Source organism: Tursiops truncatus, chromosome 9, assembly GCF_011762595.2.
Source record: "Tursiops truncatus isolate mTurTru1 chromosome 9, mTurTru1.mat.Y, whole genome shotgun sequence".
NCBI classification, from domain to species: domain Eukaryota; kingdom Metazoa; phylum Chordata; class Mammalia; order Artiodactyla; family Delphinidae; genus Tursiops; species Tursiops truncatus.
The window spans coordinates 91,047,551-91,074,056 of NC_047042.1; the positions used below are offsets into that span (position 1 = coordinate 91,047,551).

General features: G+C 37.5%; 1 protein-coding gene and 1 long non-coding RNA gene across 7 annotated transcripts in view; one reads left to right on the forward strand and one right to left on the reverse strand.

Annotated features, from left to right (window-relative positions):
• Nucleotides 1-25,174, forward strand: part of UBN2 (ubinuclein 2) — an 89,636-nt gene extending 64,462 nt beyond the window's left edge. For 4 of the 6 annotated variants that reach the window (XM_019947890.3, XM_019947946.3, XM_019947822.3 and 1 more), the window contains one exon: nucleotides 1,857-12,323. In XM_019947890.3, coding sequence (XP_019803449.1) covers nucleotides 1,857-1,906 — 50 coding nt within the window. In that variant the 3' untranslated portion in view covers nucleotides 1,907-12,323. Of the gene's footprint in view, nucleotides 1-1,856; nucleotides 12,324-22,548 lie in introns of those variants that run through there. The other 2 variants (XR_004528189.2, XM_033863341.2) reach the window with 2 other exon arrangements.
• Nucleotides 1,892-23,454, reverse strand: LOC141279583 (uncharacterized). The gene is made up of 4 exons (XR_012334105.1): nucleotides 23,340-23,454; nucleotides 22,716-22,881; nucleotides 12,781-12,918; nucleotides 1,892-2,027 (listed from the first exon to the last, which is right to left on the reverse strand). It is a non-coding gene; the product is annotated as an uncharacterized lncRNA (long non-coding RNA).
• Nucleotides 25,175-26,506: the final 1,332 nt, after the last annotated feature.

The following is a 26,506-nucleotide window of genomic DNA, read 5'->3' on the forward strand; positions in this document are numbered from 1 at the left end:
AAGTTTATAATTTTTCATTGTAAAAACATTTTGAAGTATGAGACACTAAATTTGAGAATCAGGCTGGGATTTTTGAATTCGAGGACTGCCGCTTTGAGCAAGTCTAACTTGTTTGACCTTCACTTCCCTTGCTTGTAAACTGAGGACAACAAGATGTTTTTAATAGGCTTCTTATGAGAATTTAACAAAAATATTTATTTAGGGCTTCCCTGGTGGCGCAGTGGTTGAGAGTCCGCCTGCTGATGCAGGGGACACGGGTTCGTGCCCCGGTCCGGGAAGATCCCACATGCCGCGGAGCGGCTAGGCCCGTGAGCCATGGCCGCTGAGCCTGCGTGTCCGGAGCCTGTGCTCCGCAGCGGGAGAGGCCACAACAGTGAGAGGCCCGCGTACCGAAAAAAAAAAAAAAAAAATTAAAGCTTCTAGCATGGTACCTGGTGCATAGTAAGAGCTCAGTTAATGTTCATTTTCTGACCTTATCTAAAGACTGGGGTCAGTAAACTTTTTCTATAAAGCTGCAAATAGTAAATAATTTAGGCTTTGTAGTCCACATAGTCTATCACAACTACTCCACGCTGCCATTGCAGTAGGAAAACAGTCATAGACAATATGTAGCATGAGTGTGGCTGGGTTCCAGTAAAACTTTATTCATAAAAAGAGGTGGCATACCAAACCCTGGTCTAAAGAATTTCACAGTCCAGTTAATATGAGTATTTTATTTTGGTAATTAACCAAAGCTTCTTTGAGCAAAATCCCACTCTGCCATTTTATGAATTTAATTATGCCTCAAGTCAAATCATTTCTGTCTACAAATGCAAGGGTATAATACCACATTATAAATGGAAAAGTCAGTTCCTTAGATGTTGTCACCAAGTTCATTTTAATAATATTCGGTTTATACAGCTTTTGAAATAATTGTCTTGTTTCATTGATACATCTTTTCTTCAGTGGAGGCAGTTTTTTTGTTTCGCTTATGTTTCACCCGAGTAATTTAGGTTTCACGCGAGTGGACTTAGCATTGTGACTTTTGTGGTCTCCTCCAGCCTTAGGATTGTTACTGAATGCAATAATTTGTTCCTTTACACCTGTGTATTTCTGCCCTTTGTGCCTCCCTCTTTTTCTCTCAGGCCTGGTGGGGGCTTAATTTTCCTTGCTAAGGCAATGAATGATCTATTAGAGATTTTCTCTATATTCTGTTGTCTCTAGAGGTCACTGGGCCCTACTCATGTCCAGTTTAACTTGAGTGATCAGCATTTTCCCAGTAAAAGTTACATAGCCATATGTAAAACTAAGAAACCATTGTTCCCAGTAGCAAACTTTCCTGCCTTTTACAACTTTTGCCAGGTTAGGACTAAAACAAAGACTCAGCTGGAGTTTTCACTACCAGTGTGGTCCAGTGATTTACATAAATAATTGAGAGTTATTAAATGCTGTGTCATGGCAGGAAATTTAATCTCACTTGCAAGAAAATGAAATTGACCTTGTCTTCTAAAGGAATCAAAAAATGTGTTAGGTCCCTTGAAGGAGAGGGATTATGTCTTCTATGTTTCTTTATAATCCTCACAGCATTTGACACAATTGACAGTGAGGGAGATAATAAATACTTGTTGAAATAGTATTTGTAGGACACTGAAAACCAATTAAACCAGTCATTTGAGATAAGAAGATCATTCTTGTTGAGTTTTTATCTCCTTTATGTTCTCAACCTCTATACTGCTATATAACACGTAAGGTACTAAAGGTTATCTTTTTAGCAATGTCATCATCCACGTGAAAATTAAAAGTTAATTGTTCTTTTTGCTTTGTTTTTATTTTTTATTACATGCCGACCCATACCAATTAAACATCTCTTTTCTCAGATGGAGGCCAAAGTAAAGGGGACACTAAATTACCACGGAAATCTCAGTGACTTCCAGCAAGCAAAGGAGATGACACACTTGGCTGGCTGATGGAATCTACCTGATGGAAAAGTACTCATGTGGTCATAGGGCTGCTGTTCTGTCGATGTTTACATTCTCTCGTCCCAAGCACTGTGGTGAGGAGGAAAAAGAAAAGAAAACATTACTTGAGTAAAGCCAGGTGCAGGAGGAAGAAATGCTTTCGTGCAAAGTTAGTGACCTTTGGTCTCTTCTAAAGAAAGACAAAGTTACCATATTAACTGACTTGAAAGAGACTCAGTTGTCAAACCCACAGAAATACAAATTTGATTTTTCCCGGGGGAGGAAGAAGGAAATTGAGGATTTGGGTAAACTCCATCCATCCTGGGGGTTGGATCTGAACACTTGTAGACATAATTGCATAATAAAAGACAATATATCTGAAATTAGGCCAGTTTGTCAGGAGTAATGATCATGTCTGGGTGGACTGTGCAGCAAATTTGCCACAAAAAAAGTTAATGACCCTGTGTCTGATACAGACAGTAGCTGAGTATAAATCACGTACCCTCAACAATCCTGAACAAACTTGAATCTACTCCAGTGTGTAGCAACTCCTATGTAAGTCAGTGGACTAAAGATGCTTCAGGAAAGTCATTTTAGCACAGTGATATATATTACATTTTTAAGTCAAAATATTGAGCCCGTTGCTCTTAACAGACAAAACTTAGATGTTCCCTTTTTGTAAAAGGGTCAATTACATCTTCCATTCAGAAGCAGGTACTTAACTCTCTTCTTCAGGTGATTTGTGCATCTGGTATTGACTGGTTAATTCTTATTTCCATTCTTGATGTTAAAACGTGACTGTGTTCACATTTTCCTCTTGAGAAATGGGGATCTTTGATATAGGGCTGTGGCTTTGGTCCACTTAGCCTTTGCAGGCCTGCCAGTATGAACTTTAAATTTCCCCCAACATCACCTCAGGTTCACAACGTCTTCTGTTCTTTTAGCTAGTGGTATTTCAGGTGATTATTAACTATTGATATAAACAGGTATAAGTGTGCATTACAATGCTTCTTCATTGGTCATTCAAATGGCATATATGTATTTTTTTTTGAATTTTGAAGATGGTATTTTAAAGGGAAGAATTAAATTAGGATCATTATGTGTACAAGGGATTATTTTTATAACTATCATAGTGTATTTTTACTCCCTATATCCAGTGTAGTGAAATTGATTTGGAGCATTTGGGATTTTAAAGCTTTACTAATATTTACTCAGAGTATTGATATGTGAGTAAACCTGCATATAATAAGACTCCGTTATTACAGCTTCCTCATGCAAATAGCATATTCAACAAAGGACGTTAAGGGAGATTTTTTTTTTTTTTTTTTTTGCGGTATGTGGGCGTCTCACCGTTGTGGCCCCTCCCGTTGCGGAGCACAGGCTCCTGACGCGGAGGCTCAACGGCCATGGCTCACGGGCCCAGCCGCTCCGCGGCATGTGGGACCCTCCCGGACCGGGGCACGAACCCGTGTCCCCTGCATCGGCAGGCGGACTCTCAACCACTGCACCACGAGGGAAGCCCCAAGGGAGAAATTTATGGTTATGTTTGGATACATTTTGTTTGGGTTTTTTCACCTCATCATTGTTCTAGTCTCTCTGTTTTCTTCCTATTTAGGCTTCTGAATGTTTTCAGACTGTACTCAAGAATAGTGTAAGCTTGATCCATTAACAATAACAGACTAACCTAAAAAAACCAGCATCAGATTGGTAGTAGCAAGATTCCTTGCATATGTTTTCATTACAAATCATCCTGTTACATTTACTCAGATAAGGGTATTAACCAGGCCCTTTTTTTACTTTCAGGAGCAGAAGTTCCAAATAGCTTTAGGACTGTGAATAAATTAGCACAGATCTCTTTAGATCTGTAAGCCTATATTTTGACTTCAGAGTCACATTGGCTTGGTTATAGCAAAAAAAAAAAAAGTTAATAACTGAAAACTTTAGTTCTAAGAACTTGTTACAGTAAGAGGAAAGGATTATTTCAAAGGAATCATTGATATAATTACTTGCCTCTAAGAATTTAGTTTACCGGTAAAGCAAATAAGAATGTTGTATCAACCCTGGTGGATATTTTGGAAGGATATTGGGATGGTGCAGATAGGTTTGACTTGAATTGAGTATGTTTGATTAAAGTTTGTTTGGTTTTTTAACTAGGGAAACGTATCCAATTCTTGAGTTGTTCCAGTGTAGCATACCTCTTGCTTTTATTTAATTTAGAAAAAAGAAGTCTTGCTATTCTATTGGAACTTTCCTTTGGGAAGCTGCCTTTGTTTTACTTCCCGTACCAGGAGAGAAGTCAGAATGCACACTAATCTCTCTTCCTGAGGACAGCTGTGCATGTATTCATCTGCATGTGTATATCTGTACACATATATTTATCTATACATAAGTTCATTGGGACTTTCGGTTGAGGAGTAACTTTAATTTCTTAAATCCATGAACTGAATCACGCCATGTGAAGATCCCTGATGACTCTGTCCTCATTAGAGAAGAACAGGATTATCAGTTCTTCCCCAGTATCGTTTATAACTAACCGGTAAAAATAACTGAAGGCCCTTGGCTCTGTGGAGTTCTCATACGTGGAGATTCTGTTCTTTTCTCTTCGGTCTTGATTCTGCGTCACTGCACCACATTTTCACTACCTTAATCCACTCCAATCAAGACTACCCTTTTCTGTTGTACAAGTGAAACCAACTTCCTTATATTTCTTAAAAAGTATGATCAAAGAGTTACTACATGTAAATACCTCTTTCTTTTCTAGGCCATAACATTGAAAATGGTGTCCATACTGTACAGTCACCTATTTTTACAGTTTGTCTTACTAAAATCATACATACAAATCGGTTATTTTTTAGCACAGAGGCTTGTGACTCATATTCTATTTTTGCACTTGAAAGTCAAATTATGTTATTTTTTAAAATGATGAGTAATTTGGAAAGGATATAGAGCAATGTGTATTTCTGAAGAGCATTAGCAACACCCCGATGTAAAAGTAATCAGCACACAATTATGTCCCATTTCAGCGGGATTTCTTGATTCAGGAAAAGTAAGCTGTTTTCAACTGTCTTGTATTTTAAATTGCCTTCACTGATGTATAAGCTGTTACTGTACATACAAGTTAATCCTCAGTATTCACGAGCAATAATGAATGGTCAGCAGAGTTGTCTCCAGAGATAGCAGTGCTGAGCCTCCGTTGGAGACTGAGAGCAAAGTGTCAAGCTCATTCAGAGCCTCCACAATAGATGTAAGCAATAATTTAGTTATAAGTCGATTATAATTCTTTCTCATATGCTTCTGAGATCAGTGGGTAAAAGAAATCATGATTTTAAAGCAGCCCGAAGAAATTAAGTTTTGGGGAAAGAAGTGAGGTTAATCTGAAATCACAAAATCTTGATATTGAGGGAATCAGAGGATTGTGTTAGTACATTCTTTTATGCCTACCACCCCTTTGATGGATGCTGTTAGCCCAAATTACATTTTTTAATATCAGAGAAGCTGAATAGAGTTTATCATATCACCCAGGTAGGAGGAAGAACCGGGCACACACATGTTTGAATGCTGTGGGTTTGACACCTGTTTGAAAACAACTTATCTGAAAAGATTTTTAACCCAGGATTTTTTTTTTCCCAAAGCAGATCTAAATTGTTTACTACCCAGGTTTGGAAAGGGCAGACACCTCTAATCTTTCTCCTATCGTTGCCCTCTACCACACCCCTTTCCACCTCTACTTGGTTCAAGACATTTTCTGAAATGGAATTCTACTGTTATTCAAACTGCCATTGATTATGAGAACGCTGTGTCCCTTGGGATCATCTCTTAGCACTCCAGTTATCTATCAGATTTGCTGCTACATTTGTAAAATGAACTTTGCCTGTAATGGTCAACTTTAATCTAATTTACAGTTCTTTACTTTTAGGAGGTTTTGTCATATAATTTGACCCATGTATAGAATTAGGATACTTTATTTTAGGGGTGTACCATAAAAGCACACTGGTCCCTGTATTCTTTTTATCATCATTTAGGTTTTGAATTTTTGTTTGCTTTTTTTGTTCGTTGATGTTTGTTTTGTCTTGTTTTAAATTAGAAGAGTGAGAGAAATCTGTAATCAGGCCAAAATTGAGAACTTGCCCCATGCTTCAGCACTGTAGTTTCTGCTGACCTTATGTTCTCAAAAGGGCACTTTTACTTTCTATTGTGCATGTATGATTGGTTTTTTGTTTGTTTTTGTTTTTGCTTTTAGGGGGCTTTTGTTTTTGTAATAATGATGTGGAAGAAAAATGCAGTAGTAGGTAAATGACTGATTACAAACATGTTAAACAATTTTATTTTATAAAATTTAAGGGGAAGGGTTTAACTCTGTAGATCGTTTCTTAGCTCTGGTAAAATGGCTTATATTACTCCTCTAAAACATACTCAGTTCAGGCCTTTGTCTTTGTTAAGTGCCTTTTTTTTCTTTCTTTTTTCCCTTCTTTTGAAACTGTTCTCAGATATCCTAAAGTACAGGCTAATACGTCAGGGGATTCAGGAGGAAGAATCTCAAAACTTGCCAAGATCATGTCATGCTGTAATATTCTTCCTTTTCCTTATATGAATATGGATATATGTGTAAGATACATACATGCATACATATATATATCTGTATATATATGTATACATATGTAATATATATACAAAACTAGTAGCTGCTGTACCATTGCATCCTTTCTAAGCACTCCCCTATTAATGCTTGCAAAACTGCCTTGTTTATTCCATTGCTTTTAGTCAATTCAAATGGATAGATTGGGAAATTGTCTTTTCACAAGATACTATTTTCCCCCTTTGAATATCTGTTTGTAGAAGTCAACAGCAACAACAACTATAACTATATATCTATATATAGATATATAGATATATATATAGATATAGATATATAGATATAGATCTAAATAAAATAAGTCAGTTGTTACAAGTAAAATAAATTTAGTGGACTCATTGACTATTCCTGGATGTAATCCACTACTCTGTGCCCTTCAAACTTGGCGTGCATAATACTAGAGAAAGCATTGGAATAACAAGAATCTTAGAGTCTTTCTGGGTCACGTTGATAAGGTACACAACGGCAGGCAAGACTAAAGACATGGGAGAGCTAGAGTTAGAACCATGGTATTGTTTCTGAGTTTTGAAGGAAGTTAGCAACTTTGTCAATACTAAAAATGCATCATGTATTCTTCTGGGAAATAATTTTTGAAGAATTCATATAGCTGCATATCTGTCAAAAGGTTAATAAACTTAGAAGTAGAAAGACTTCAGATTCTGAGGAAAAACACTCATATAACCCATAGCATTCTTGAGAGAGCTTCAGTTTTCTTATTTGCCAAATAATTACATTTGGCTTAATACGATTTAATGGTCATTTATGTTTCTCCCTTGAGCAAAATAACATAATATTCGATAGCTAATATTCATCAGTTTCTTGTTGAAAACAGATGTGACATGTTAAGGGAGACTAAATTGAACCAATCCTCAAAGCCCAGTACAGATATATCTAATAAATGCCCCCTTTTAACTACATTTTAACTGAGGAGACTGGTGGCCAAAAAGGAGAAAGCAGAGGCTCCTGGTGGTGTTACCTGATAGCAAGACTGTTATCAGGTGGCCTCAGTTCAGTCATGTTACTCTTGAATTACTGTGTTTAGGGGGAATATCATTTAACCTTTGTGCCTCAGATTACCCATTAGAAAATTGGGTATAATAATATTCACCTACCTCCCAGGGATATCAGAGACTTTTTCAAAAATATTTTGAGTTTTTCTAAAATGTCCTATATAATTAAAAAAGTATTATCATTTTCCTGCAGAGGCTAAAAAATGTTTCCCTATGATGGGTATAAAAAAGTACCATATGATTTTTAAGTTTAAAAAAAAATCACTGGAATTCTAATTTAGATACATATTTGTTATTTAAACATATTATATTTGTGGTTGGATAAAATGCTTAGTTTCAGGTTAATAAGTGGGGAGGGGGTAAATAACACTAAGTTTCTTAATTATAAGTAGATTTTTTTTAGCCATTTATGGTATTATTACACGTGTGATCTTTGCCAAGGTTGTGGAGCTGAAGCTAGCTAAAGCTTGGACGATTGGTTATTGGAGTTGATTAATGATCCCAAACATTTTATCTGCCTCACTTTGCCATATTCTCAGTCTGATTTCCTTATATTACTTGTTTAGTGATGGATAGCTAAACTTTTAACTTTCTAAGAATGAATGGGAGTCTCCTCCTTCTTGTAAATCGAGATTGTGTACTCTTGCTGTAACTGTAGGTTTATCCAGCTTTGCACTGAAGGGGCAAGCACTACACACAGTCAGCTGGGTGTACTTTTAGCCAGTCTACCTTTGTAATTTATGCTTCTTCAACCGTGAAAGAGTTGGAGCCATCAACTGCTCAGGTGGTAGGAAAATGGGAGAGGGGGGAGGCAGGATTCTTTTCCTATAGCTGGGGAGGGGGTGGGGAGGGCGGGGGTAGAAGGAAACATGTTTTGCTCAACTCCAAAGAGGAAAGGAAGGTCATCTTATCCTACCCTCCACTGGGTATATTAAGCAGTAATACATAGAATTTTCCTTTTATCATTGGAAACAACAACAACAGGAAAAAATGGATGCCGCCTCTCTGAGCTAATTGCTTAGCAACATTGTTAGGGGGTGTGTGTAGATTTAAATTGTAGCACGTATTCAGGGTCAGGAAAGAGAATGTAGGGGGATGAGGAACAAATTATCCAGTGTAAGTGAGTCAGCAGAAAGCGCCAGGCCCAAGCAGACAAAGCCTCTGGGTTAATTCCCAGAACTGGCTGAGGCCCATTTAATCTCTAGTGATAGGATGTTTTTCCTTAAAAGTCACTTTTTGGTTTTTTTGTTGCTTTTTCCAGATAAAGCCTTAGTTAGTAGCCTCTAAATATCAACTATGCAGATAAACACACAAATTTTCCACACTTTTTCTTTTTTCCATTCTTTAGATAACAGATGTTAATTAAGACTTCTACCCAAAGAAATAAGGCATAAGGGTTTTGTTGAATGTGTGTTTGTTCCTCTAGGGAAAATTAATGGAAACATAAAAATAGAGATATTTTGTGTGTTCATCTATCCTAAAATGTGAACTTTATATTCAAAAACTAAGTACAGATACTGGTGCAAACTGTAGTTAGAATCATGGAATGTCTTTGGGTTAAGATAAAACCATCCCAGTGTTCAATTCTGAGAAAGTTTTAGATTCTGTGGCACAGTGTTCAGGTTTGTGGAGCTAAACAGATGGTCAGACTATAATTAAAAAGCTTTGAATATTAATGTCAAATTCTTATTCTTTCTTCATTTTCTTTAGTCTTCATTCTTCTTTCCTCTAGTCTGAGCTCTTCAGTTAACCATTCCATCAACCAATTGCTACACTAGAATATAAGTTGCTAAGAGTCAGGGGAGGAAAGGTTAAACTGTCTTTCACCTCCTTTTCTCACTCACGTTGGCCATCTATGCTGTGTTCCCACTGAATTCAAAAGTAAAGACTATAGGCATTTCTAGGAGACGGTTTACATCCCAGCACAGACTCAGACAGGGACTGGTAGGATTTTAGTCAGACTGCTTTTGAATAACTTAGTATTAAATTACATTTTTCTCAGATACTCCCAAAGTACCGTTTGCTTGAAAGTAACTATTTGTGATCTTTGTTTAATTTCCTCATACTGTAATACTTCTTTTTTCCAGCCTTTCTTACATATGTACATTTTAGATCGGGTTAGTACTTAAATTTTGGACACTTTTCCGAACTGTTACCCAAACAGGTCAAGAATACTTTTAAAAATCTCAGTAGTAAAATCAAAGGGGTCTATATGTCCAGAACTTAGAGTCATCACTGGTGACCTGAATTACTTTTCTCTTCTTTGCGTTAAAAATAGATTTCTCTACTATATAATGTAGTAGCATCTACATTGCATGGCTTCCTCAATACTTTTCAAGATTATTCAGAAGAGACACAGACCTTTTTTAGGCCTCTTATTTCACATAATACTCTGCCTTGCTTATTTTCATTACTTCCCCTGGAATAAACCTACTTTGCAAAGGTCTGAGTCAGAGAGGCCATATGAATCCTTCGTACCAATTTTATGTTCCTCAGAAAACTCTCTATACGTTATTTACTCCCATTTGCCAATAATAATATAATTCTATTTTAATCTAGTTTTAAAATATTTTGTAATAAAGCACTAATGGAAACCTAATTGAAATACAAACAAGATGATTATTACCTAAGATAACTTGGAGATACTTCTGTTTTTGAAGTTAACAGCTCCATCTACCCTCTAAGCACATTTAGGAGTCAGCAGTAACCAAGACCAGCCAAGTGGCATGTTTTTCTATGTGACAACCTGCCCTTTATTTGTCACATTTCAGCTATATTATATTTTCTGTCCTTGCGGCCATAAACTTCCCTCCTTTTTTTGCTTCTCTATTCTGTTTGCAGGGGTAGTGTGCCCTGTGCCCGCATATTGGGTTTTCTTTCCTGTACCTGTGAAATTACCAAGAATTACCCCAATTTTGGCCAGAGGCATTAAAAGAGAAGTTATTCTCAGTTGATAAATGTATTACTGTTTTATATAGGTAGTCGGAAAGTTGACCAAGTTTGGCCAACTTTTAAAATCCTGGCTATGTTACATAATTAATTACATATACTTCTGAGACCTTCAGATAAGCAAGGGGCCCTTTCACCAGTAGAGGTAGGTTTCCAACCTATACGTAATTTCCTGGCCAGCCTCCAGAGAAAGGATTCAAGCTTTGTACTGTTCTTTTGTTGGCTGTCATTGAAAAACTATATTATAGAATGTATCAAAAATATCTAATTGTTCTTAAGAAGAGTATGTAAATCTGGAGCTTGCCCTTGTTTGTTGCTCGCTAAACATTGTAAAGCTTAAAAGAAGAGGAAAGGAAATCTCTGGCTGGTGAAAATTTTGTGCCCCAAATAATGTGTTAATCAAAGTTATCTACCACGGTAACCAAGTGATGAGTGTTTTCTCTTTTATTACAAGCAAGAAAATTTATTTGCAGTTGTAAAACTTATTGTGGGACTGCAGGCCTATTTACTATAAATGATTGGAAATAAGGATTCTGATTTTTGGTCTGGGTTAAGCACATATTTCCAACCCTTGCGGTATGAATTTTCATAAAGGAAAGACTTTTGTTTGGTAACAGAAGGAAAAACAGGACTTATTTATACAGTGAATGTTCACTCTGTAGAGGAGCTTCCCTCCAGTTACACATCATGTTCTTACTTTAGCCGCCTCCACACTTGATATAGATGCCAACATGTTTTACAACGAGTCTTGAAGGAAGGAGCCTACATAATTGTTGCTCCTCCGGGTGAAAGGCCCTGGTTACTGTACTGCATTTGTTTATAGGGAGGTGTGTTTTTGCTAACTTGAAGGGATATACTGTATTTTAAATAAGTGTGTGACTTAATATTTTGGGATTTTTTTTCCTCCTTTAAAACTGGACCTGAACACAGCTTTGAGTTGATATTTGTAATAATCTCAGGACCTGAAAGATTGTAGCATTTAGTGTGTCTTAAAAATTATGTACTGTACCAGCCATGGATTTTTGTAAATATACCTGTCTCCCTTTTTTGTATTATTTTAGTAAAAAAAATAATAATAAATTTAAATACAATGGGGTGGTGACGACATGTGGACGGGTGTGGGTATGTATGTGTGTGTGTTTGTATAAGGCTCTTTTGAGATGAACTGGTGCTTGTTTAATTTCCGGCTCTAATGAGAGCAGGAATATGGACAAACTGCTGCTACTGAACCCTGCACTGAGCCTAGCTGTTTCCATTGCATTTCCTAGTGATTGACCAGGAAATGACTAAGTTAAATTCTTCTTCCCACTGCCATCTTGCCTTTGAATTCTCAGTTCTACACACTTTTTGAACTTCAGTGGTAAATCTTTCCAAACTTTGGGTGGTTTGCTGGTCTGTAGTTTTTAAAGAGCTCTTGTCACTATTTTCTAAGAAGAAAGAAAGACAGGTAAATTTTTTTAACCAAAAAAAAAATCACATTTCATAAAATCCTGATGAATTTTGGACATGTGAGAGGACTTGAACATTCCTAAATGTGGATCTGTGAATTTAGTAAATTGACCCCATTGATATACTCTTTCAGTGCAGGGATTTCTTTTTTTTTTTTTTCGTAACAGCCTTGCTCATATTCCAGGTGTAGCTAAGCAAACCCCTGTTTTAAAGCAGGAGCCTTATTTGATTCAGTGTAGATGTTTTCCTGTCTATCCTTTGTGACAGGGCCTTTTACATGAGTGTTTTTTCTTTTTGTATGTGTTATGTGTTTGTTGTATTAAATAAAGAGGAATGTACATATTATTCTTGTGTCTGTTGTATCATTGGACTAACTTGGATTTTAATATCTCATTCTTTCAGTGGTGGTTGAGTATCTCTTGCCTGTTTCACACTGTGCTCGGTGCTGTGGGATACAGAAGTAAGGGCATAGTCCCCACCCTCCATATATTTACAGTTTGCAATCACATGAGAAGTTAAAAGCCAACAGTTCAAAATTTATCACAAAGGTGTGGTCCATGGCCATCTGACATTTGAGTTCAGAGCAGGGGAGAGATTGGATTGGAAAGATCTGGGGAGAATTGTCAAGTTGATGGCATTTGAACTAGGCCTCCAAGAATAAGTGGGATTTGGCTGGGAAGGAGGAAAAGGGAGCATCCTGAGCAGAGTCAGGAACAAACAGGAAGGAGGCCAGGCTGGTATGAGGTAGACACGGGGGTGAGTAGGAGAAGCCAGACTGTGGGAGTCTGGAATGCAGGCTTACCAGGTTCTTCCTTCAGGTTATAGGGTGTGTGTGTGTGTGAGTGTGCCTCCAGGATCAAGGCTTGCAGTTGTAGATACAGGAATTAGTTGCATAGGTGAGCATCTTTTAGTCTCGTGGAGGACTTCTTTAGGAAAAATACTGTTAAGAGAAAAAATTTAAAATTCAACCTTAGAAATCCAGGTAGAGTGTGGGAAAAGGATGAAAAGATAGAAAGCAACTTGTCAGAGAAATTGAACGGTTTTGTCATTTATAAGTGTATATGTGCATAGAAGATACAGAAAATAACATAAGCCCCCAAATACAAGAGTGGTGGTACTTAAGTGTATTTTCAGTGCATTGTCATCAGGATGAAGAATTTAAAAGGCATGGTCCTTGTGCAGGGAGGCGGGTAGGCTGCAAGTGCTTTTATGAAAAACTAGTAACATTTAAGGACAGTTTTGCAAGTGTGTTCTTGAGAGTAACAAGAAATCTGTAGTTAAATAGTAAGACTACATTTAACTATGTTGTCACCATCTTGTAAATGTGTGTTAACATATTAAAGGTGCCATTGTTAAACCAGATTTTTTAAACCCATAATTTCCTGAGGCTTATTTGACCATGAAATACTTTTTTTCATGTAACTTCAATTAACATTAAATTATATAAGGCATGTGAAGCACTTAGCCCAATGACACATAGTAAGTACTAGGTAAATGTTAGCTTTTATTATCATTCATACTAGTTCTGTTTTATTATTTATTATATAGTATATATATTTTTAAAGTTTTTAAGAAGAAAAAACATGGCCCAAGGAGTTAAGGATTTCAGAATAACCAAGTCAGTTTAGAGAGCCGAGAAGTAAGCAGGTAGAGAAATGCAACCAGTTCTCTAGAGTTGAATGAAGGACGGGTGTCCAGAAGGGGGGCTGGTTCAAAGGAGTATAGAAAACTCCAAAGCAGGAAGTACGTTTTACACTTGTCTGTGTAGTCAAGAAACCGTCTCAGACCTTAGCTTTGGCACAGAAAAGAGTGTGGCTAGTTACGAAAATCGACAACTGTAGATGGAGCTCGAAGGCGGAAGTTAACAAATTGGTGATGGAGCTACTTTGCTTCTGCAAATTTATTCTAAGGGGAAAATGGCCTTGTACAGAGGTTTCTGTACGAGTGTGTTCATCTGTGTTGCTCATAACAGTAAAAGTTTGAACCAATCTAACGTGCTAGAGGGGATTGGTTAAGCAAATAAAAATACTACTACTAAACAAAATTGTTTTAACAGAAGAAATGATTAAGATGTCCATGTATTAAATAAAAGAGCAGTTATAAGTGTTAATACACATAGATAGGCACAGAAAAAAATATATGGAGGGACATACACACCAAAATATAAAGATTGGTGAAATGAATGCTTTTATCTTTATCATTTTACTTAAATGTATTTTCAATGAACATGGATAACATTAGCAAGTTTTTTGGTTTGGGTTTTTTTTTTTAAGAAATAGTAGGTGGACTTAGTTGAGGAAAAGGGGAAAGAAATGGGAAGGAGCCTCTTGCTGTCTCATCACTGGGAGAGGGAAAAGGAAATAATTTATTTCTTCCACTCAGACCCTGCTAGATCCCAGAATTGGATCTGGCTTAGAAGGAAGACACCTGAACTGCTTGATTTAAAGTAAAGATTTTTCTGGAAGATTATGCTTGCACTTAGTTAACAAGAAAAAAAGTACCAAATACATGATTATACAGTGAACGCAAAGCATCTTTCCTACCCATGGCCCCATTTTCCTCCCTCAGACCAACCACTGCTACCAATTTCTCCAGTTAAAAGTATAAATATGCATCTGACCTTTTGCCATAAATTTAGCGTACGTATCTGCTCTACCATACCTAGCATTTTTTTCTCTATTATCTTGGAGATTATTCCACACAGTACATAGAGGTCTGTCTTGTACTTTTTGACAGCTCGTAGTATTCCATAGTTATAGTACCATAATTTATTGTATCCGTTAATGGGCAGTTAGGTAACTCTCACAGGTCACATTGTGATATCCTGTAGGTATTTGCGGTCTGTGTACGCATGTCACACCAACAGTCAAAAGTTCGTTTTGTGATGGATGATAGTGACTAACATTCCAGATCTGAAAGTTCGTGTCTGGAGTCTGTGGCATTGCTTCATATCTATGTAAAGCTTTGAGGAATACTTGAGAAAAGAAATCTTTTCTAAAACAGTTTTGAAAATTGGAAGTAAAAGAACTGCTTCTAGGTGCACGAAGGGTTGCGTTAGCTTGCAGGTGGGATCGTGAGCTTTTCAAAGGACAGTGACAGCCCCTCTGATGCAGGTGTCATCTAGTAAGATTGCTCTTCCTCATCAGTATGTGCCTTGACATGGCTTGTTTTCTCTGTCTCTGTGTATAGTTACCTCTTCTGTGTCCCTGTGTCGACCTTTCACTATTTCCCACTATCGTTTTTCTAGTAGGGTGACACGGCATGCAGAATAGGCTGACATTAAACAGACTTGGGTTCTCAGGTCCCCATTATGAAGCTGTGGCACTTTAGACAAGATGTGGATCTCCTTTCAGCCTGTTTCCTCATTTCTGCAGGGATAATTTCCAGTGGTGGGGTTTGTTGTTGAATTAGAGACAAGATATAGAAAGCACCTAGCATAGTGCCTAGCACATAAGAAGAGCTAATGAATGGTGGCTACTATTATTCTGTCTCTTTTCTGCCTTTTTCTTCTTAAATTCATGCTTCCTCTTGCTCTCCTAATTTCCCCAAATATAGAAGTGAAACCAGTGTTTTCAAAAAATCTTAAGAAATATATACATATATATATATTTAAAAGTACAGGAGTGGATAAGTATTAGTTAAAATTCTTTCACTGCAGGTGTCAAACCCCTGGCATAAAAAGTAAAGGGAGACTGCTCTAAAAATGAAGTCTGTTAAAACAGTTAAGGGAATCTTTCGATTCATGTAAGTGAGCCGTCTAGAGGTAAACCTAGTTTAGGTAAAGCTTTATCGACTGATTCAGTGTCACCAAGAGCCAGCCATCTGTCTCTGCCCTGGCATTCGAAGTGTCAGGTTTCACAGGTAGCCCTCTGACAACTACTGCCTCTCCCTTCATAGCCAATTGGCTGCTGCATTTCCAAACTGTATGTTAGTATGTGTTGTATATAGTTTATTTCTGCTTTATTGTACCTCAAATGCAAAGCAATGCACTAATCATGTGCCTCAATCCATAGCACATGGTTTTCATCACTTAATACAAGATCTTATTCCCTCATTTTATTATAAATTATGTTTCTCCTTCCTTCCTTAGTCCCCATTCCCTCTGTCCCAAAGGTACCCACCCTTACTCTTTTAATATGTGCCCCTTGTTATGCATGCTTTCTTCTATAACTTGTAGTGTTATTTTGTGTGTATGCAATTTTAATTTATATAAATGGTCCTGTGCTATAAATTGTGCTGTTTTCTACTTTTCTCACTTATATTGGTCCATGTTGCTCTCTGTACATCCTATGTGTTGCATAGTATTTCATATGATGCGTCCACCACTTTCTGCATATCCGTCCTCCTAGAGGTGGATACCTAGGGTGTCTCCAATTCCTTATTACCATGAGAAAAGCTATAGGTAGTCTGCGAATTGCCTGTTCATCTCTTCTCATTCTATTGCATTTTCATCTTTTTATTGTGATAATAATCTCTTAACAGTTTCAGACATGTCAGATATTTTAGTCTATTACCTGTCTTTTTAACTTTGCCTATGCCATCCATTATTGACCAGAAAACCTTTTTTAATAGTCAGTTTTTGTCTAACTTATGTTTTGAGGGGTTTGTTATGAAATATTTCCCTTCCCCTAGATCACAAAGATATCCTCCTACATTCCTTTGAATATTCGGTTTTTCATTTAGAATCCATCTGTTGTCCATTATACCTTGTATAATGTAGGGGTCCAGCTTTATTTTTCTTCATTTAGTGGGCCAGTTTTTTCCCAGCACCATTTAGTAAGTCAGTATTTCTCCCATTAATTTTTGGTGCCATTTTTATCATATGTCAAATACTCATATATGCAATGGTCTATTCTGAGCTCAGTTCCATTCCATTGTTCTTTTTATTTCCATACCAGTATAGACTTATAGTCTCCCTTAATATTTAGTAGGCAGAGTCTCCCTCTTTGTTCCTCCATGTTCACTCAACTAATCATGAATTGTTATTCTTCTATATAAATTTTAGAATAAAATCTTCAAGTTCCATTCAAAAAATCTAGCTGAAATATTTATTAGGATTGAATTTAATTTGTAGTTTACAAAGAATGGAATCTTTAATGTTAAATTACCTCATTCATGGTATATCCATTTATTTAAATCCTCTTTCATGTCTTCTAGTAAAGCTTTTAAATTTTCTCTGTAAAGGTATTGTTTGTGTATGGATTTCTAGGTACTTTATAGTTGTAGATTTTAAGTATGGTATGTTAATCTCTATTATGTTTTCTAGTGACTTTTGCTAGGATCGGGGAATGCTGTTGATTTTCACAAGTTGCGTTTGTATCCAGCAACTTTGCTGTACTCTCTTATTCTAATAACTTGTCTGATTATTTTATTAACTTTTCAACTGAGTTAATCATACACTCTACAAATAATGGCAGTTTAATCTCTCCCAGTTTTTTCACTTTTTATGTCTTGTTTTAGAGTATTAGACTCTTTAATAAGTACTATGTCAGACAGTAGTTGTGAAAATGCCATCTTTGTTTCCTTCTTTCTTTCTTTTTTTTTTTTTGGCCACACTGCACGGCTTGTGAGATCTTAGTTCCCCGACCAGGGATTGAACCTGGGCCCATGGCAGTGAAAGCATTGAGTCCTAACCACTGGACTGCCAGGGAGTCCCCATCTTTGTTTCTTATTTTAACAGGAAAATATCTAAATTTTCTCCATTAAGTATAGCGTTTATTCTATATTTCTGGTTTATAGTTTTTATGAAGTTAAGTAAATTCTATTCCCAATTTTCTGGAAATCTTGCTCATAAGTATGATTTGAATTATGTCAAGTGCTTTTCCTATAACAACTATGTACAATCAACCCACTTGCAGAAAATTTCTTAGAAATGTATTCATAATATTTTTTATTCTTATAAACTCTGTTGTATCTGTATTTGTTTTCCTGTCCTCATTCTCTGTTTTGTTTATGTGCATCATCTCCCTTTTTCTTATTCAGTCTTGGCAGAGGTTTGTTCTTATTAGCTTTTCAAGGAACCATGAGTTTTATTGAGTTCATTATGGTTATATCTTTTCTTTTTTTTAAATTGAAATATAGTTGATTTACAATGTTATGTTAGTTTTGGTTATATATATATATTTTTTAACATCTTTATTGGAGTATAATTGCTTTACAATGGTGTGTTAGTTTCTGCTTTATAACAAAGTGAATCAGCTATACATACACATATATCCTCATATTCCCTCCCTCTTGCGTCTCCCTCCCACCCTCCCTATCCCACCCTCCCTATCCCACCCCTCTAGGTGGTCACAAAGCACCGAGCTGATCTCCCTGTGCTATGCAGCGGCTTCCCACTAGCTAGCTATTTTACATTTGGTAGTGTATATATGTCCATGCCAGTCTCTCACTTCGTCCCAGCTTACCCTTCCCCCTCCCCGTGTCCTCAAGTGCATTCTCTACATCTGCATCTTTATTCCTGTCCTGCCCCTAGGTTCTTCAGAACCACTTTTTTTTTTTTTTTTTTTTTAGATTCCATATATATGTGTTAGCATACGGTATTTGTTTTTCTCTTTCTGACTTAACTTCACTCTGTATGACAGACTCTAGGTCCATCCACCTCACTACAAATAACTCAATTTCGTTTCTTTTTATGGCTGAGTAATATTCCATTGTATATATGTGCCACATCTTCTTTATCCATTCATCTGTCAGTGGACACTTAGGTTGCTTTCCCGTCCTGGCTATTGTAAATAGAGCTGTAATGAACATTGTGGTACATGACTCTTTTTGAATTATGGTTTTCTCAGGGTATATGCCCAGTAGTGGGATTGCTGGGTCCTATGGTAGTTCTATTTTTAGTTATATCTTTCTGATCTATTGTTCTTTTCACCAATATATAATGTCGCTCATTTTTCTTTATGACGTGTTTTTGCCCTAATATTAAATTTAATATTCCAGCTATCTATATCCTGAATAATATTCCATTGTGTGAATATATTATATTTTTATTTATCCATTCATTAGTATGGACACTTGGGCTGTTTCCACTTTTTGATTATTATGAATAATGCTGCTATGAACATTTGTGTAAAAGTTTTTGTAGGATATATGTCTTCAGTTCTTTTGGGTGTATACCTAGGAGTGGAATTCCTGGGTCATATGGTAACTCTATCTTTAATTTTTTGAGGAACCACCAAGCTGTTTCCCACAGTAGCTGGATCATTTTACATTTCCACCAACAATGTATAAGAGGTTAAATTTCTCTACATCTTCACCAGCACTTGTTATCTTCCTTTTTTTTTTCTTGGTTATAGCTATCCTGGTTGGTATAAAGTGATATCTCATCCTTTAGATTTGCATTTCCGTAATGACTAATGGTTTTGGGCATCTTTTCATATGCTTATTAAGTATGTAGTGTATTAAGTATAATTTACTTATATTAGTATATTAAATATATAAAAGTACTTTTTCCAGGAGAGTTTTCTTTCTTTTTTTATATTTTATATTTTTTATTATTTTTCTTATTGAAGTGTAGTTGATGTACAATATTATATAAGTTACAGTGTACAATATAGTGATTCATAATTTTTAAAGGTTATACCCCATTTATTACTATTATAAAATATTGACTATATTCCCCATGTTGTACAATATATACTTGTAGCTTATTTTATACCTAATAGTTTGTACCTCTTAATCCCCTACCCCTAATGTTACCTCTCCCCCATTTCCCCTCCCCATTTTTAACCACTAGTTTGTTCTCTATATCTGTGATCTTCTTTTCTATTATATTCACTAGTTTGTTGTATTTTATTTATTTATTTTACATCTTTATTGGAGTATAATTGCTTTACAATGGTGTGTTAGTTTCTGCTTTATAACAAAATAAATCAGTTATACATATACATATGTTCCCATATCTCTTCCCTCTTGCGTCTCCCTCCCTCCCACCCTCCCTATCCCACCCCTCCAGGTGGTCACAAAGCACCGAGCTGATCTCCCTGTGCTATGCAGCTGCTTCCCACTAGCTATCTACCTTACGTTTGGTAGTGTATATATGTCCATGCCTCTCTCTCGCTTTGTCACAGCTTACCCTTCCCCGTCCCCATATCCTCAAGTCCATTCTCTAGTAGGTCTGTGTCTTTATTCCTGTCTTACCCCTAGGTTCTTCAAGACATTTTTTTTTCTTAAATTCCATATATATGTGTTAGCATACAGTATTTGTCTTTCTCTTTCTGACTTACTTCATTCTGTATGACAGACTCTAGGTCTATCCAACTCATTACAAATAGTTCAATTTCATTTCTTTTTATGGCTGAGTAATATTCCATTGTATATATGTGCCACATCTTCTTTATCCATTCATCCAATGATGGACACTTAGGTTGTTTCCATCTCCGGGCTATTGTAAATAGAGCTGCAATGAACATTTTGGTACATGACTCTTTTTGAATTATGGTTTTCTCAGGGTATATGCCCAGTAGTGGGATTGCTGGGTCATATGGTAGTTAGTTTGTTGTATTTTTTTAGATTCCACATATAAGTGATATTATACAGTATATGTCTTTCTCTGTCTGACTTATTTCACTTAGCAGGAGAGGTTTCAAAGAGACCCTTTGTGCTGTAAACTTTCTAAGGCCTTGTATGTCTGAATGTATCATCTTTCCATCCTTACATTTAAGTAACAGTTTAGCTGGGTATAATATTCTAAGTTATTTTCCTTCATCACTTAGAATATATAACTTCATTGTTTTCTTTGTCTCCAGTGTCTTTTAGGAAGACTAATGTCAATCTAATTCTTATTCTTTTGTGAACTATCTGCTTCTTCTCTCCAGAAGCTTTTAGAGTTTTGTTTTTGTCTTTAATGTTCTTAAATTTCACTGTAATGTGTCGAAGTTTTGGTTTTTCCATATTTATTCCATTTGGTACTCCATGAGATCTTTGAAATGGAGTCCTTTTTATCTTTCATTTTTTTAAAGTTCTTACTTATGATTTCTTTAAATATCTCTTCCCTAAATCCATTTTCTCTCTTACTGTGATTCATATTGTACAGATATTGACATTATTATTATCTCTTAAATGTTCTTTCATATTTTCCATCTCTTTCTAGTACCTTCTAGGAAAATTCCTTGAGCTGATCTAGATTATTATTCACTTTTCAGCTAGCTAGCCATTGTTTTTATCCAGTCTGTTGGGTTTGTTCAGCTATTACATGTTTCATATATATTTCCATTTGGTTCTGTGTAACTGCTTGTTCCTTATTATTAGCCTCTTTGTGAGGATCTTTATTATGCTTATTTTAAGTTCTTGATCTGTGTTGTTCCATTCTGGTTTGTCTATTAGGGTATGTTCCATTAATTGTCTCTTTGTTGTGATTATACTCCTCAAGTATCTCATTATTTTCAGGTGTGAGCCTGTTTTTTCTTGGGTTTAGCAGCTTTCTCAGCTAGTGATATATACGAAGGGGAGAGGCCAAGGTCAGGGCCCTAGCATATGCTTAGTGGGTTGGGAGCATCAGACCCACAAGGTCCCAGGCACCAGAGTCAGACCTTGAACCAAACTGTAGGTCCCATCCTACAGTTTATTGTTTTCCACTAACTTGCTTATACTGGCTTATTTCTGCATGTGTGTGGTGATTTTTTATTATATATCCCTGCACTTTGGCTTTGGGCATTCTTTGAGGCCTTGTTTTAAAGTGTGTTCCTCTAAAAGAGTATTTGAGTTTGCTTCTTCCAGGCTTCTAGGAACATTACCAACCCAGGACCACTTCAAACTAAATGCTCAGCTTAAGGATTTCAAGGACACACAGACAGGAGGACTTTCAGCCACAAATGTATTGGAGTGGTTACTGCTGGTGGTTAAGAATTCTTGTAGAAGGTTCCCTACCCTGCCACCCAACCCTGAGCTGAGGTTGAGACAGATAAGTCTCCTCTTGGTGAGGTCAGGGATATTTTTTTCATTCCCAGCAATAAGGTCAATTGTTGGGGGCTCCATCATTTTGCAAGAGTTTATGATCTGACCTCCTACCATGCTGCTCTGAGGCTTTCTTTCCTTTGGACTGCCTGAGGCAAATTAAAATCTAGACTGTAGGCCACCAGGAGTGAGCAGATATCTTCAGGGCAAATGTTGCTTTTATTGCTCACTTACCTCCTTTTCTCTGACCTCGGTTGTTCTGGCTTCCTTTACTGTCAGCTCAGTCAAACTTAAAAAAATGTATTTTTATGTTTGTTAAAATTTCACCCAGGACTTTGTGTTTTATATGGAGAGAGATTTCTCTGCACATCTAATCTTCCATAATGTAAAAAACAAAAGTCTTATATATAGGTTCTATAAAAATAGTTATATCTCTATATAAACACATAATATTAAAATTTAATATAATTAATATAAGATTATACTTAATAATTAATATGTAAATATCAGAAAGTTCTATATTAACTGTACATTCACACAGTCCAGTTCACAAGTCAGACTGTCCCATGCTGCCTGCAGTGCATCAGGTGTCCTGCTGAAAGAGCAGGAGTTCCATAAGGAGGGTTTGACAGTGGTAACTTCATTTACTAAAGTGGGAATCTTTCTGTGTCAGTTTCACCAGAAACCCCAAAGGCTGAGAACAAAACAGTAGGTGCCAAGTCCATCCACATTCTAAAGGGAAAAGGAGCTAGATCACCTGTGCACCACATGCTAAGAGATTGTGAACTAGATACTGGGAAGCACTGGCTCAGTGCTGGGAAGGAAGAGCTCGGCACCCACCTTCAGGCTCTGTGAGAGAATGTGAGAAGATTCCTTTGGAAGCAGCTGTCAGTATGCTGGACGTTTCCATTCCGCTCCCCAAGCAGGAGAGGGTGGAGGTGCTTCCTCTTCACCTCATGCCAAATGAGGAGGCTGCTAGAGGACCATTGGGAGAGCGTGACACATCCTGTGGAGTATGAGGGACACAGAAACTGGTGCCTGACTCACTCCTAAAAGTCTAAAGACAAATGAGGAGTAGGTGGCTAGCTCCTGGAGAAGACAGAAAAGGAGAGAAGGCTGCAATGGGAATGGTTTACACTCCCAAAGTTTCCGAGTTCCTGTGGGCCTGATGTGGTTCTCAAGAAAGGGAGCCAGATTTGGTCATTTTAAGAAGGAACCCAGCCAAAGGGAACACCTGGACGGATGGAATGACCTCAGTGGAGGGGAGGCTCCTGGAAACTAAGGGGCCGGGGCAGGAATTCTAAGTAACTAGAGAAGGCATGGCCTACAAGGGAACTACAGCTGAGAGATCCCCAGAGAAGGAGAAACTATTGAGAACCTACAAAAAAAGAAGCAACACTGGAATCTGCTGCTCCCGGAGGACACGGACACCAGCTTATCTCTACCAACAAAGTAAGACCTTACCTCTTTCTTCTTTCCCTTGCTGTAACCGGCCCACACGCCTGGAAGAGCAGCCAGCAAGGGGGCAGGAGGTAGTGAGAAACAGAAATGACACTGATCCTGACCCCCGTTCTCCTTCACATTTCCAGACTGGAGGAGGAGAGAAATGTTAAATTAACTGACATTTGAAGTTTTGATCTGATCCTGGATGAGACTTGTTCATACCTAGAAAAAAGAGACTATTCTTAAAATGATCATGATAACTCTTTAACCTGTTTGTCACCTAAAAGAGTAAAGCTGTAAACTTCATCCAACCATAAGAACAAATCATTACAGCAAGTGTGTAGGGGCGCTCATGAGAAAACAAAGTTGCTTTCTGTTTATACAAGTCTAGCTTGTTCCAGGAAGAGGTTGCCTTTGAAGAGCAGAAGAGTAGGTGGGACGTGTCCTACTGCCCTAACTGCCCATTTTTCACCCTGTGGCAGCCTCAGCTGACAATGGGGAGAGGTCTTAAGCAATGACGCTTGGAGTTTTAATGTTAAACAGACTGGACTTTTTTAAAACCAAAGGAAAAAAAAAAAAGCCAACTGTCCTGTTATTTCCTAGGAAAGCTGTGTGAGCCACCCACGATTTCATGCCGGAGAGGAAGAAATCCACAAGCAGCAGTGGAAGGAGGAATAAATTGCTCTCTGCTTGTATCTAGCAAGTCCAGCTTGCTGGGTAATAGTCACCTCTACTTCTGAGTATTATAATGTACTGCAGTCTATATGCTACAGGATGTTATCAGTAAGGTTAATTTGCTTAAGAGTAAGACATTTAAATGGCAGAAACTACTATGTAATGGGAAGTAAACGACATAAAAATCTGTAAACTACACAGATGGAATGATTATCTTGCTGAAAAGTATTTACAAGAGTTGTCAAACTTAAAAATTACCTATTTTTCTTTTGCAAAAGAGGCAAGTGTTTCTCATTTGCTGTCCTCCTCTGTGATGACAAGAGGGTATGAGGAGTATGCTGCTGTGTGGTCTGCAGTCTGGTTTTTGGCAGCCAGCATTCATTCCCATATCCTTATGTATTACAGGGGCTAGATTTATGGAAACATTCCCAAACTCCTTGCCTTCAAGGTTCTGGATGTGATTTCTTTCTGCTAGATGTATTCAGGAGGTATTTTGTAGGTGGGAGGAAAAAGTGATATTTTTTCTTCTGGCAGCACCTAGCAAAACGGGCAGGCCATGGGAGACTTAAAGTTCTGCCGTAGCTCCCAAGTAATCTCCTATGAGCCCCTACGTGAGCACTTGGGGACCAGCTCTGATCAGCAGTGGGGGGACCTGTATTTTTCTGACCTAGGTGATAGCAGCAACCTCCCAATACTCTGAACTGCTGAACGTTAGTGGCAGCTTTCCTTAACTCCTGCAGCTCTTCTAATAGTGCCGTCAAGCGTCTACTGAATTGAATGCCCTGCACTCAGTTCCTTTCTGCTTGAAAAGCCTGCAGTGGTTTCTCTTTTTCTGACGGAGCCCTGATGGATACAGGTGCATAGCTGATCTTCTGAAAGAAATGAACATACTTAATGGGTCCTTTTAAGCTAAAAGTGATATTTTAAAGCTAAGTGAGGCACTGACTGCCTTTTTAAAAGAAACTCACGCAATGAAGAAATTTGAGAATGGATGTTTAGAAATGTTTTATCACTATGTGATTTTGTTGTCCCAAATGATGTGTTAAACCAAGATTTTCAAAATAATAAAACATACTGTATTACACTGCATTTTCAATAAAATAAAGAATAATAATCTTTCTTTACTGAGAGAAATTAGTACTTTTTTACTGTTAATAAATAAAATAAAAATATTTTCAAAATATTGTTTTTCTTTTTTAAAATATACGTTTTATTTCTATTTTGTGCACGTTTTAAATGTATCTACTACATTGAATCAATAGTACATGTATATAATTTAAAAATAAATACAAAGGGGGAGGCACAGGATTTTTACCACAGTGGATACACAATCAAAGAAGTTTAGAAATCACTGCCTTGAGACACGCCATCTCTAGAATCACGATTGATGGAAGCGAGTGCCTACAAACGTCTACTCTCAGATGCACCCGCTTTCATTAGTCCTGGCTCTTTCCCACCAAAATTTCCCCCAGATTCCCAAGCTCATGGCCAGGTAGCTAGTCACTGCTATAGTTGCAGTGTTAAGACTGGACCTTCAGGGTCTGTTCCTACAGTTTCACTGGGCATAGAAAACTTGTCCCAGAACTCCTCCTGTACCCTCCCAGAGCTTGAAGGACAGAATAATGGTGGCCTCACAGTGGGTGGAGACTGGAGGTAGGGTCTCTCTACTTAAAGTGTGGGCACTTCCCCACGCCAGCACACACACACACACACACACACACACACACACACACACCCCACCCCCCCACCCCCCCCCCAAGATGCAGATTCTGCAGGTCATTTGGGTCTGTGCTCAAACGTCACCTTATCAGTAAGGACCTCCCAGAACGCATTAGCATCTCAATCCCTGGCCCCTGGCTTTCTTTTTCTTTATAGCATTTATCACCATTTGATAAATTTTATGTTTTGCTTGTTTATTTGATTATTGTCTGTCTGCCCCTTTCTAGAATGGAAGCTTCATGAGTAAAACTATTCTACTTGTGCTTTCCCTGGCATCTGGAAATGCCTGCCTCACAGCAGATGCTTAATAAAAATTCATCGAATGACAAAATATTCGCTTTCCCAGCCTCCCCCAAACAACATGGGAACATAACCCAGGCCATGCTAATTAGAAGTACTCAGCCCAGAACTCTGACTCTTAGGTAATGACTTAATCTATTCTGGCACAAGTGGAAGCAGAGGAGCCAGCTACTGCCAGTGTCCTGGAGCGACAGCTTTGATGCCATTGTCCAGCCCCTGTCCAGTGTCACTGTGTTAGCACTGCAACTGCAGCGACTGTGCCTGCTGGTGTTTTCACTGGACCAGATCTGGGACAGACTTTGAGGTGAGGTTTCTTGCCTGTGTAGCTTCTAAGCCTAGTGTCTAGCCTTACCAGGAAGTTCTGAGAATCACCCAGTACCTTTTTAATAAAAATCCCTTTTCTGCTATAAATTCTTTTTTAAGTTTAAAAAATAGGCTTTGGAGTTAGATTGCCTGAGGTCAAATACCAGCCTTATCACTGAGCAGTCAGTAAA